Source organism: Salmo salar, chromosome 15 (assembly GCF_965601325.2).
Source record: "Salmo salar chromosome 15, fSalSal1, whole genome shotgun sequence".
Lineage (NCBI taxonomy): Eukaryota > Metazoa > Chordata > Actinopteri > Salmoniformes > Salmonidae > Salmo > Salmo salar.
In genome coordinates this window covers 88,198,173-88,212,817 of record NC_138305.1, presented here as the reverse complement: position 1 = coordinate 88,212,817, position 14,645 = coordinate 88,198,173, and the positions used below count along the sequence as shown (strand labels likewise).

Here is a 14,645-nt window from a genome sequence, read left to right as displayed (position 1 = left end):
GGCTGTGTGAAGTTGCTGGATATTGGCGGGAACTGGAACACGCTGTTGTACACGTTAATCCAGAGCATCCCAAACATGCTCAATGGGTGACATGTCTGGTGAGTATACAGGCCATGGAAGAACTGGCACACTTTCAGCTTCCAGGAATTGTGTACAGATCCTTGCGACATGGGGTTGTGCATTATCATGCTGAAACATGCAATTGCAATTGTGTTCGTTGTCTGTAGCTTATGCCTGCCCATACCATAACACCACCGCTACCATGGGGCATTCTGTTCACAACGTTGACATAAGTAAACCGCTCCCCCACACGACACCATACACGTGGTCTGCGGTTGTGAGGCCGGTTGGACGCACTGCCAAATTCTCTAAAACAATGTTGGAGGTGGCTTATGGTAGAGAAATGAACATTCAATTCTTTGGCAACAGCTCTGGTTGACATTCCTGCAGTCAGCTTGCCTATTACATGCTCACTGAAAACTTGAGATATCTGTGGCATTTTCTTGTGTGACAAAACTGCACATTTTAGTGTGGCATTTTATTGACCCCCAGCACAAGGTGCCCCTGTGTAATGATAATGCTGTTTAATCAGCTTCTTGATATGCTACATCTGCCAGGTGGATGGATTATCTTGGCAAATGAGATATGCTCACTAACAAGGATGTAAACAAATGTGTGCACAAAATCTGAGAGAAATAAGCTTTTTGTGTGTATGAAAATCTCAGGGATCGTTTATTTCAGCTTATGAAAAATGTTGCATTTATATTTTTTCAGCATAGTATATTGCTGTTGATGTTAGGACATTGGATAAAGGTGTCCACTCAAAAAAGATCTGCACAAAAAACATCTTAGAAAAAATGGCCAAGCACTATATTGACAGTTACCTATCAAGGAAATACAGTAAGATCATGTGGGACTACCTAACCATGATATATTGAGGAACAAAACACCTCTTCACACACTGTAAACAAACAGTCCACTAGAATAACACTATAGACCTGCTAAAATCCCTGTCTCCCTGCCATGGACCAATCAGTCAGTCAGTCACCCAGGTGTAGCAGACACCCAGGATTACTGCAACAACCTGACAGCAATTTAGAGAAATTAAGCTTTCTCTCTTTTTCTTTCTTTTCAGTTGTCAGGGAGCGCAGGAGGGATAGGGGCTGGCGGAGTAGACTAGACGGATGAGTCTGTAGCCAGTGTGGCGCGGTGTAGCACAGGGTGCAGCAGAGCATGTTGGCCTGACAACGCCTCACTCAACAAGAGGCCAGCTTTATCAACACCCCTCATCTGCAGACAAAACAAACTGTTCCTGACAATCTCCACACTGTTCCCAAGTAGCTCCCCACACATATAACACAACACCACCCTTCTCCTCTCACCTCGGAATATTCCCAAAACCATATGGCTGAGTTGGTTGGAGGGAACATTAAAGATGTGTTTTCTCCCTTGGGCCATATTAAATGTGTTAAATGTGAGACGCTTTGGGTGAAAGCATCTGAAAAATGATGTAAATAGATTCCAAATGAGGAGAGAAAGATCGCTCCCCCAAATAGTCAGGTTGATGTACCTTCACATGCTCTAAAGTTAAACAGTTGGTCTCCATACAGTGAGTTGGACAGCATACTTGGTATAGATGTGCATGTTTAGGATGATGTGTTTCAGTGTTGAGCCCAAGGCATGTCCCTGATATGCATCAGCCTTGACACTGATTGACAAGGCACATCGTCTATTTTTCCACTCAGAATGTCAGTTAGCTCAGTTCCATAGGTCCATGGTTCCATAGTTCTGCATGGCAAACTCTTTATTTGTTCTGCAGCTGGCTCCCCCGGCTCCCACCGAATCTCAGAAACAAACAAGCCAGATAGAGGCCTGGTTCTGCAGCTTCCCTCAGCGTGCTGAAGCCAAAACAATTAGGGAGGAGGAAGTCAACGTATTATTATCACGACTATGCTAATACCTTCCAATTCACCTCAGTAACATGGTGAATAAACCTGCTGAACTCATAAACATCTGAAATCTATGTCATTAGCTGAAGGGCACACAGAACAGGTAGTGGTCACTGGGACATTGGATCATGAGCAGTATGACCTGGTCTTGTTAGGTCTGTTTTCTGACCGATGATTGGTTGAAGGGATGGGCTCCTACCTTGGCATGTCCTCTCATTGGTCAGCAGCTTGTAGCCCTTCTTGCAGCTGCACTCGAAGCTGCCCACTGTGTTCCGACATACGTGATCACACCCCCCGTTGTTCAGGCGACACTCGTCAATGTCTGCGGACAGAAAACACATACAGTACATAGCATTCACTTTAACGCACAGATGGGGAGAGAGAGAGAGAGAGAGGGGGATGGGAGAGAGGGAGAGAGGCAGAGAGGAAGAGAGAGACATAGAGGGTAAGGATGTGATGTGTGTTTGATGGCTGAAATATGCATGTGTGATGGATGACTCTGGGGCCCAGGCAGCAGGCGAGAACAGAACAAGCGTGTTAAGTAGAGGACAATGGTGCACACAGCTGAGTGGAGATCCATCCCAGAAAGAGAAGAGAGAGTTGCACAAGGAAAGTGCATTAGAGATTTTCCCTTAGGGCCGGCATTAAGACGAGTATGATCTGGGTCCACATGTTGTTAGAATAGATCACAGCCCTTACAGAGACAGCCAGGGGAGAACTATGTCTCAGCAGCACAGCCCGACACAAATCGACCGTTCTTTTCATCGTCAATAACCAATCAATACATCATATGGCTCACCCGGGCCTGGCAGGTTGGGTCATGTTTCAGATTAAATCTTAAACATTGTCGTAAATGAGGCATTTGTTTCTTGAGGGAGAGTTCAGTCCATCATCTGGTTAAAATAAATGCCTCAGAAATGGAATAAAATAATAACACTCTCTCTTTCTCTGTCTCTTTGTCCTCTCGTGCCAGTGCTCTCTGAGGTTGTTTTCCTTTTATTTCCTCTGAAACAAAACTAATAAAATCCAATGTACTTTTATCAGAGTTGTTAGCTTTAATGTTATGAGCACTGGAGGGGAAGCAGACTCCTATTCTTGGCTTCTTGGCAGCATCAACAGTCTTGAGTTTCTCCACAGAGCTCGTCTGCTTCTTCTTTTCCCTCTTTGTCTCTTCTTCTAGGTTTTCATCTTCCCAAAATGTACTCCTAATCTAAATCCTTCTTACTCCAATGCTCTTCTTTGCATACATTTACAAAAGCTTTTTGATAAGTTTTGAGAAAATTATGCTATTTGTGTTTAACAGCAATAACAAGATACGGGCAGCTTGACAAAAGGATGTGCTGCTAAAGCAGTACCCATTACCTCAGGGTTATGGTCATACGAAATATATACACAGCATTAAATTGTTGGCATCCTAATAAGACCTTGGCTACCCCTCAATCCCAATGTGAGAGCTCTGAAAGACCTGGGCTACTCCTCAATCCCCATGTGAGAGCTCTGAATGACCTGGGCTACACCTCAATCCCAATGTGAGAGCTCTGAAAGACCTGGGCTACCCCTCAATCCCAATGTGAGAGCTCTGAAAGACCTGGGCTACCCCTCAATCCCAATGTGAGAGCTCTGAAAGACCTGGGCTACTCCTCAATCCCAATGTGAGAGCTCTGAAAGACCTGGGCTACCCATCAATCCCCATGTGAGAGCTCTGAAAGACCTGGGCTACTCCTCAGTTTCAATGTGAGAGCTCTGAAAGACCTGGGCTACCCCTCAATCCCAATGTGAGAGCTCTGAAAGACCTGGGCTACCCATCAATCCCAATGTGAGAGCTCTGAAAGACCTGGGCTACCCATCAATCCCAATGTGAGAGCTCTGAAAGACCTGGGCTACCCATCAATCCCAATGTGAGAGCTCTGAAAGACCTGGGCTACCCCTCAATCCCAATGTGAGAGCTCTGAAAGACCTGGGTTACTCATCAATCCCAATGTGAGAGCTCTGAAAGAGGCGGAGGCAGCCAATAAGGCAGAGGGGATGAGGAAGGGCAGGGGAGGGAGGCAGAGTAGGGTGGCAAGGTGAGGTCAGGTGAGCCACGCCTGGGGAACCAGACAGCGGCAGTCCTACGCGCCTCAACAAGCCCACAATGCCTCCCTGATTAGAGTCTGTTAGAGCCCTGATTCCCATGGCCACTGTGACTGTGGACACAATGTACATGGAGTGCTGTGGGGATGGAAGGGGGGCCAGTAAAGGAACCAGCAAGATAGATCAAAAGGAAAACATAGAAAGAAAGATTGATCTGCAACCAGGTGATTGACAGGTGATTTTTGTTTGATAGGGTGAGGTGAGAGGGTGTGTGTGTTAGGTTACCTTTGCAGGTCTTGCGGTCTGGCTGGAGAGTGAAGCCTACAGGACAGCTGCAGCGGACTCCGGTCACTGCATCGTGACATGTGCTGTCACAGCCACCGTTGTTCACTAAACACGTCTCTGCAAAGAGAAACATACATCACAGTTAGACACACACACACACACACACACACACACACACACACACACACACACACACACACACACACACACAGACACACACACACACACACACACACACACACACACACACACACACACACACACACACACACACACACACACACACAGGGATTTTATAGGTGGTGTAACTGTTCCCAAAACCGGTTGCTTGTTTAAAAGATGTATATTAGTGTACAGTGTAGTTTCAAAGAGGATAAGAACAAGACAAATAAGAGACAGGAAGTGCTGAAGTACTTTTCTCCTGTTTGCTCAGGGGAAGTGGACAAAGAAGACAGAGTTAGATAATGCACCAGACTAACAACAACACTATGGAGAATAGAGGATCAGAGTACTAAGAGCATAATGTCAAGACATAAACAAATGAGTGCGTACGTGTGTGCATGTTTAGCTGCTTTTGGGAGCAGTGAGTTAAACCCCCCCCCCCCCCACTCCCATTCCTCCCCCAACTTCCTCACAGGACATCAACCAATTCCTCTCATGACAAACCAGCTCTTCCCCCAGACAGTTGTGGTCAAAATATATATTTCTTACCCTGGCTTTGACAAGAGCTTCCAGGCATTTTGGGGATAAAAAAGCAATTTCGCCAGGCCAGTCCGTGCGTTAGAAAGATTGATTTGAGGAATGGAGGGTGGTCAGTCAGGGAAAGGAGAGCAGCTTGGCTGCCAGGCCATGCCTCATGACCTCATCTACAGACGCTGACACATTTCACGTAGGAGATAGGAGATTTTTAACAAATCGCAGAAGAGAAGAAATTTGATCACACTTTAAAGAGCTTGGTGTCCGTCTAATGTTACATTCTTTTGGCAGCCCTCACCAATAGCTTCAAACACTCTGGGAAAATAACACCATTAAAAAACTAAACCTCATATACGATATCTTGCTCTAAGGGCAGCTGATCACTCACAGAGAAGCACATTGCATCACTTTTCTTCTAATAAGCTGAGGGATACCAGTCGGCAGTTAACTCACAAATAAGTCTATTAAAGACCCAAGAACCTATCTCATAAAGAGCACCGGAACAGCTGGCCTGGCTGTGGGCTTCATCACAGACTGCTGAGAGACTGGTATGGAGAGGGCTTCTCACACGTGACACCACAGAGGAAGCACAGCTGCCCAAGTCTCCACAGAGAATAACTTTATATTTTGGGGGAATACCTAGGCTAACATGACATTATGCAGCAGCGAGCAGCCATGACGAGGCAGACCAAACCGTCAAGGATCATAGATCAAGGAATTCTATCTAAGTGGGAGAAAGTGTTTAAGCATTTGTTGCTCGTTTCACTTCTGGTGATAGACAGTGGTATCACAGCAACACTGTGACAGAGACCCCAGGCAGTGTTCTGCTGGTATGGGCATTCATGGGCCTGGCTCTGGCTGTAAATGAAAGACGATGGCTCAGCCATCCTGTGAAAGACCAAGGGCTCTGCGCTGGGGTAGAGAGAGAGAGAGCATTCCTAGTGAACCACGGTAGTGTTGTGTGGTGATGAGTGGCACAGCCTGTGTGTTTGTTCAAATTGCACACTGTCTGTGAGGCATAGAGAGTTGGCAGGCACAGTGATGCAGAACTGTCACGACATGCCTCCAAAATGCTTAGTGGAGCAGTTACCACACAAAACAGTAATGATCATGTGTTAAGAGGGTAAAGAAACATTTATGACGATTATGGCTTGCCAAAAAAGAAGAGAGCGACACAAGCCCTGGTATGTGTGTGGGTTGGGTTTTCTGGATGCGGACCAGACACGTCCACAGCTGTGGGCAGACCAGCCACGTCCACAGCTGTGGGCAGACAAGCCACGTCCACAGCTGTGGGCAGACCAGCCACGTCCACAGCTGTGGGCAGACCAGCCACGTCCACAGCTGTGGGCAGACCAGACACGTCCACAGCTGTGGGCAGACCAGACACGTCCACAGCTGTGGGCAGACCAGACACGTCCACAGCTGTGGGCAGACCAGACACGTCCACAGCTGTGGGCAGACCAGCCACGTCCACAGCTGTGGGCAGACCAGCCACGTCCACAGCTGTGGGCAGACCAGACACGTCCACAGCTGTGGGCAGACCAGCCACGTCCACAGCTGTGGGCAGACCAGCCACGTCCACAGCTGTGGGCAGACCAGCCACGTCCACAGCTGTGGGCAGACCAGCCACGTCCACAGCTGTGGGCAGACCAGCCACGTCCACAGCTGTGGGCAGACCAGACACGTCCACAGCTGTGGGCAGACCAGCCACGTCCACAGCTGTGGGCAGACCAGACACATCCACAGCTGTGGGCAGACTTTTGTAAATTGTACAACATAAAGGCTCTGATATGTACAGTGTTTATCAGTTCCATATGTTGATGTAAAGTACAGTTCACCTCTCTCCCTGAAGCAATAGCAATACGTTGTCATTTGACTGGCAAATTACACCTACGTGGTGATAAGCTTTGGTTGTTTGCCAAGGGGCGACATACATCTAGCTGGCTGCTATAAAATACAATTGAATTTGGGTGGACATAGGCAATATGTCCAAAGTGGTCAATGCCCACCAATTGGATAGTCGAACAAAATATTTCATAAGCATATGCAAACAAACACATAGACACACACACACATAGACACACACACACACACACACACACACACACACACACACACACACACACACACACACACACACACACACACACACACACACACACACACACACACACACACACACACACACACACACTCTCTCTTCCAAATCCAAGCCTCTGAGTTCACCTAGCAGCAGACATGCAGTTAGAATTGGGTTATTATGAAAATAGTACACAAGGTTATTTGGAAAGAAGGAAAATAATGTAGTAAATACTTTTTCAATAATAATAAAAAAATACAATAGGATGATGACAACCCCTGAAATGGTCTGCAAATATCCTCTACCACCGCAGCTTTGAAAGCAACCAAAGGTGAGCTTTTGTCTGGCTTGGCAGTATTGATTTCTGGGCTCATTTAGGGAAGCTCTTTGAGCTCTGTTTGAGCTGACTGAAACCCCGGCAGAGAGCACAAGCGACCATGGTAACAACTTACTTTTACTATTAGTTTAGACAAAATGACTTTATCTCTCTTAAAATACCTTGAGAGTGAATCTCCTTAGAGAATGCACTGCACGCGCCTCTATCGCTTTCGGTCTCTCTCTCTCTTGCTCTCTCTCTCCCCCTCTCTCATCAGGTTCCCCCACTATTTGGAGCTTTGTAATTAAGTCATAAATCTCTCTGATATGGGGTTGTCATCATCCTATTGTCTGATTCATTTATACAGATTTATGTGCTTATTTTTCTTGGCATTTCTTTCAGATCATAACAGCACAATTTATCCAGCAGACAATTTGGGTTGAAGTGTATTTTTCATGACTTGAATTGTTATGTAATAATATTTGATTGTTTCTCAATACAATTGATCATAATATTGTGTTTGATGGAGAAAGAGTGACTTTTATATACTATGCACCCCCTCTTAAATGTTCAGATAAATCTTGAAAGAAATATAAAACCTGTACTGTACATTTCTCCAAGTGGAAGTATACATTCCACACTAGGTAACGGCATACATTTACAGCACATGATAACTTCCAAAATACGTGATTCTGTGCATCCAAACAGTTGGATGGTGTAGGCCTACATGAAACTTTACAACAAAGAGGTATTCTGTGTTCCGTCTATTGTGTGGCTGACTGTTAAGTCATGGCCATGCCTGTGGCTCCCTCTCAAGCACTAATACTCTGTCATAGCATTTCAGAACCGGCCACGGATAGCTGCTCGGCACAGGGCTTAATTCCCTTCATGGCAGTTGTATCAAAACACAAATAAACCACAGGCTCCTTCCTTGGCCTGTTTCTAAACAGCCATCACAGTAATTGGAAGAGAGGTTGAAGACTTTGAGTCAGGCCTTTCACTTAGCCCAGCTATTACCAGCACATCCATTTACAGCTATGAAAAGAAAGGCATAGAACGTTTATGAAAGGGTCAGACAGAACAGATTGGCTAAGGATTAACCCTAGGTTGGGAAGGGCTGTTCTATGATACAGCTCCAGGAAGTCCATTCTAAAGCCTCTATATTGTAGTATTCAATACATCCCATATATCTCTTACCTGTCTTTTATTTTCCTCAAACTGTCTTGTTCTGGTAAGTTGAAGGCTTCTTCCTAATACAGCAGCGTTGTTTTGAAAAGGCATGGTTTGACATGGGCAGCCACCATTGTTATTGAAAGGGAATTCACAGATGGACAAGGAAAGTGGGAAGGTGTCAAAGGTCAGGGGTCAGAGAGGGATGATTCCCCTTTGGGAGGGGTGCAATGTGTGTTAGCTTAGTTAGTTTCCCCCGGGTTGGTCAGCCTACAGCCCACACCCACATAGACGGACGAAGGGGCGCAGACAGGAGTCAGATGGTCAGTGGAGCCCCCAGAGAGGAACCAGAGGAACAGAGATATTTACCATTGGGGAACAGCTGTGGGGCTGCCTGGTTCTGGAGACTCCTCTCCCCTGCACACACATACACATACATTGCAAAAACACTGCTTTAGTGCTCCAATTAGGACCATGGGCCAAACATCGGTGATGTCATCATGAGAATAATTCTGCATGTATATAATACTGTACATTAGTGGTACACTTTTCACTGGAATTGCCCCCATTTCTGGGCTGGTTGACTCAGCAGGCATATTCATGACACACATCATATAGGTAATCTATTTCTACTCAGAATCAATGCCCAGAGGAGTTGCAGAAAACCATTGATTTGTCACAAGGGCAAAACTATTGATACACAGCGCTACTGATAATGACTGACCAAAGAATGGTGTGTACTTTCTAAATCAAACCAGAAAATGTCTATGATAGATCATTCTCTAGAACAAGAGGGTCACCTCTAACGACAAAGGCAGAAAGAAGCCATCATGCACATACAAGAGCCACGCATTCAAGAGTTGTAGGGTGCAGGCAGACTTGAGGTAACGCCAGGGGTGTCATTCAGTTAGTTCAAGCTCTACAAGCCATTATAGAAGGTAGTTAGTGGTTAGTAAGGAAAGGCAGGTCAGAAACAGTCAGATTCACCCTCATGCTTTGCTAGCAGGCATTTGGGGGGGGGGGGGGGGGGGGACGACCCGGAAGTTGTGACGTCACACAGCATGGTGCTACTGTTGTGTTATGTTGTGTGAGTGTGACACTACTCTCCTCGACGTGCTTACAATCTCTTATTCCTCTGATGTCATTCAGGTAAATGAGGGATCACACAGTTCCATATCACTCTCTGTTTTCATAGAATCATCGCATGAGAACGGTTGAGGATTCTTTACCTCAGTGAGGAGACGGCACACACAGCATGCACTGTTTACATCTACTGTCACCATTATACCGACATGACTGCATCCCAACATGCACCAACAACCATGCCTCTAGGCCACGCCCCCAGACAGAAAGACAGAGCACTGTCAAAACCATGTACAACCACCATAAGAATGGATATAGGCTGGGTTTCTGTACAGCACTTTGTGACATCAGCTGATGTAAGAAGGGCTTTATAAATACATTTGATTGATATACAGTATGAACGACCTGAAAAGTTAATATGTAAGAATGGATATACAGTATGGACCACTTGAAAAGTTAGTATGTATGTAAGAATGGATATACAGTATGGACCACTTGAAAAGTTAGTATGTATGTGTGTGTGCGTTTCAGTAAGTGGAGTGTGTGCTCTCTTTTGTGCATGCATGTGTTTGTGATTGTGAGTGCATGTCCATATACATTTGTGTGTGTGTGTGTGTGTGCGTGTGTGTGTGTGTGTGTGTGTGTGTGTGTGTGTGTGTGCGTGTGTGTGTGTGTGTATGTGTGTGTGTGTGTGTGTGTGTGTGTGTGTGTGTGTGTGTGTGTGTGTGTGTGTGTGTGTGTGTGTGTGTGAGCATGTCTGCCTGCTATTTGGAGATGTTTATGATTCGCTATATGAACCACTTGAATACTTCCACATGATGGCTGCTCCTTTCTGTTTTGTTAACTTTCTTGCTCTACAGAAACATGCAGTATGTGCAAACACACTGGAGACCAGTCCAGGAGGGAATTATGGTGTGTTAATACAACTTGTGTGTGTGTGTGTGTGTGTGTGTGTGTGTGTGTGTGTGTGCGTGCGTGCGTGCGTGCGTGCGTGCATGTGCGTGTGCGTGTGTGTGTATGTGTGGGCGTGTGTATGACAGGGACAGCATAAATGTAGATATGCTGCATGTAAAAGTAAATGTCTTGAGACTTGCACTATAAACTCTAAACCCCCAACAACGTACTAAAAATGATAGATAGGAAAGATGAAAAGGCAAACCGTTTCAAATAAAAGAGGCCTGCGTCATTACCCGTTATTGTTGAATAGTAATTGAGTTTGTGTGGAGAGACTGAGACAACAGAATGAAGATGTGGTAAAGTGCATATGAAACACCACCCTTAATGGATATTCCACTACCGGGTGGTGACCAAGATTAGTTGGCAATATGAACAGCACGGTGGATTTCTGTTTAATGGATATCCCATTAAAAACGACACACTGTCGGTAGTCCAACAGTCTGTTACTTTACTTTAACACATTACTTTACTTTAACAGTCTGTAGGACTACTGACAGTGTGTCGTTTTTAATGGGATATCCATTAAACAGAAATCCACCGTGCTGTTCATATTGCCAACTAATCTTGGTCAACAACGGTTTAGTTGGTTCTGTTCCAGTGTCATTAATGGGACTGAGAGCATTGAAGTGGAAGCCCGGTTCAATGAAACTACTGTAGTTTAGAATGTATATTGAAGCTATATGAACAGAATACTCTAACTTACATAAAGATTGCTTTGGTTGTTTTGTCAACCATCATCCTCCACTACCGCTATCATTTTTTTTCTCCGAAAACCCTCTCCCATCCTTATTTGGTGACATTTTCACTGAGGAAATGTATTTTCACTCCGAGTCTCCAGCTTCCAGTCTGTCCTGTCTGTCTGCTTGTAGTAATGTTCGTGTCTGGCTGAAGCAGTCCCAATTATCCTGTCAGTCAGCCTGCCGTCAGGGGCTGGTTTGGCGGTTTGTTTATTTTATTGTGGTTTTATTAACTAATAGCCCCTCAGATAGATGGATCGCATTAGCACTAAACCACAGAGTGGGCTGCCACCACCCCTCCCTGTCCCCCGTCTCCCCCGTCTCCCCCTACTCCAACCCACCGTACCCCCAGAGCCTGTGGAGGGAAACCCAAGACCCTAACTGCCTGAGCGCTCCCTAATCTGTCACATCAGGCGCACATGTTTTCGGTCTTGGTAATGGCGGCTCAGACATCTAGTTTGGCCACAGCGGGCTTTGTGGAGTCCCGGCAGCCTCGCTAGTGTACGGCAGTAATGATAGGGTGGCTGACCAGTCCTTGACATGGGTCTGGATCTCATCAGCACCGTGGTGGACAGGGTAGAACCAGACACACTGAGCAAACATGCCAAGCAGCGACCTACAACAGCCAATTAACCACCAGCCAACCAGCCACTGAAACCAGCCAACCAGCCACCCAAACCAGCTGACCAGCCACCGACACGAGCCAACCAAACCAGTCAACCAGCCACCCAAACCAGTTGTGCTTTTTGAGGTCGGTTCGGTTTCGGTTCGATTATTAAAAAAATAATCACGGTTTTTGGTTTAGATTTTATTTTTATTCATTAAAAGCAGTATGCATTATGTGGGTTGAATGCTGTAACAACACAGAATAAAACTGTGTGTGTTGAATGCTGTAACACCACAGAATAAAACTATGTGTGTTGAATGCTGTAACAACACAGAATAAAACTATGTGGGTTGAATGCTGTAACACCACAGAATAAAACTATGTGGGTTGAATGCTGTAACACCACAGAATAAAACTATGTGGGTTGAATGCTGTAACACCACAGAATAAAACTATGTGGGTTGAATGCTGTAACACCACAGAATAAAACTATGTGGGTTGAATGCTGTAACACCACAGAATAAAACTATGTGGGTTGAATGCTGTAACACCACAGAATAAAACTATGTGGGTTGAATGCTGTAACAACACAGAATAAAACTATGTGGGTTGAATGCTGTAACAACACAGAATAAAACTATGTGGGTTGAATGCTGTAACACCACAGAATAAAACTATGTGGGTTGAATGCTGTAACACCACAGAATAAAACTATGTGGGTTGAATGCTGTAACAACACAGAATAAAACAATTAATAAAAGTCCCATGATGGTATTGACTGCCCATTACTACTTATCACTTATTAACCATCATTTTTTCACATTTCTTTACTTTAATAAAATATTTGTTTTATTTTATGATTTTATTATTTCATTCTAAGTCATCATCTCATCTCTATAGAGCAGCTGTCTGACTAAAACACTATTTTAGTAGTTCTTCAAAGTAAATAAGGCATACTTTTACGACCTCTGAATACCAACTATCAATCACTAGATCATGTATTTTCAGGTAGAGATACCTCGCAAAGCAACTGATTTATAACCCTCTCGTACGTTCACTCTTCTCGAGGCCTGGACAAGTAAGCGGGCGCGCAATGGATTATGGTCATTGTACTTAATGACCACATTTTCTGCTCTATGTAGAATATTGTCCTGATGGAAACTACAACTACTACAACGCACAGTAGGGCTTGATCTGATTTATCTCTACAGAAACTGAGTATCGAGCTCGCAGAAATTGAGCATCGAGCTCACAGAAAAAATAACGTAGAAAATGGAATTCAAATAATGGAAACGACATCAGTCAATTACAGTGCATTCGGAAAGTATTCAGAACCCTTGACTTTTTACACATTTTGTTACATTACAGCCTTATTCTAAAATGTATTAAATTGTTTTTTCTCCGCATCAATCTACACACAATAGGCCATAATGACGAAGCAAAAACAGTTTTTTAAATCATTTTTCAACGCCCCCCCCCCGGAAATATGACATTAACATAAGTATTCAGACCCTTTACTCAGTACTTTGTTGAAGCACCTTTGGCAGCGATTACAGCCTTGAGTCTTCTTGGGTATGAGGCTACAAGCTTGGCACACCTGTATTTGGGGAGTTTATACCATCCTTCTCTGCAGATCCTCTCAAGCTCTGTCAGGCCTCTCCAGAGATGTTCGATCGGGTTCATGTCCGGGCTCTGGCTGGGCCATTCAAGGACATTCAGAGACTTGTCCTGAAGACACTCTTGCGTTGTCTTGGCTGTGTGCTTAGGGTCGTTATCCTGTTGGAAGGTGAACCTTCGCCCCGGTCTGAGGTCCTGAGCACTCTGGAGCAGGTTTCCATCAAGGAGCTTTCTGTATTTTGCTCCGTTCATCTTTCCCTGGATCCTGAATAGTCTCCCAGTCCCTGCCGCTGAAAAACATCCCCACAGCATGATGCCGCCACCACCATGCTTCAACGTAGGGATGGTGCCAGGTTTCCTCCAGACATGATGCTTGGCATTCAGGCCAAAGAGTTCATTCTTGGTTTCATCAAATCAAAATCAAATCAAATCAAATGTTATTTGTCACATGCGCAAAATACAACAGCTGTAGAGCTTAATGTTAATTGAGGTAATATGTAGGTAGAGGTAAAGTGAATATGCATGAATAAAAAAGAGTAGCAGCAGCGTAAAAATGGGGGTTGGGGGGAAAATGCAAATAGTCCGGGTAACCATTTGATTAGGTGTTCAGGAGTCTTATGGCTTGGGGGTAGAAGCTGTTAAGAAGCCTTTTGGTCCTGGACTTGGTGCTCCGGTACCATTTGCCGTGCGGTAGCAGAGAGAACAGTCTATGACTAGGGTGGCTGGAGTCATTGGACATTTTTTGGGGCTTCCTCTGACAACGGATGGTATAGAGGTCCTGGATGGCAGGAAGCTTGGCCCCTGTGATGTACTGGGCCGTATGCACTACCCTCTGTAGTGCCTCGCGTTCGGCGGCCGAGCAGGTTCCATACCAGGCAGTGGTGCAACCAGTCAGGATGTACTCGATGATGCAGCTGTAGAACTTTCTGAGGATCTGAGGACCCATGCCAAATCTTTTCAGTCTCCTGAGAGGGAATAGGCATTGTTATGCCCTCTTCACGACTGTCTTGGTGTGTTTGGACCATGATAGGCTCCACTACAGCCCCATCGATGAGAATGGGGGCGTGCTCGGTCC

The 14,645-nt window shown here is 45.2% G+C and overlaps 1 protein-coding gene across 4 annotated transcripts in view; it reads right to left on the bottom strand.

Annotated features, from left to right (window-relative positions):
- LOC106572352 (signal peptide, CUB and EGF-like domain-containing protein 3) overlaps positions 1–14,645 on the bottom strand; it is a 115,112-nt gene that overhangs the window by 19,791 nt on the left and 80,676 nt on the right. For 2 of the 4 annotated variants that reach the window (XM_014146408.3, XM_014146409.3), the window contains exons 7-9: positions 8,939–8,986; positions 4,308–4,424; positions 2,149–2,271 (exon numbers count right to left, since the gene is read on the bottom strand). In XM_014146408.3, the coding sequence (XP_014001883.1) occupies positions 2,149–2,271; positions 4,308–4,424; positions 8,939–8,986 (288 nt within the window). The remainder of the gene's footprint in view (positions 1–2,148; positions 2,272–4,307; positions 4,425–8,938; positions 8,987–14,645) is intronic. The other 2 variants (XM_014146410.3, XM_014146411.3) reach the window with 1 other exon arrangement.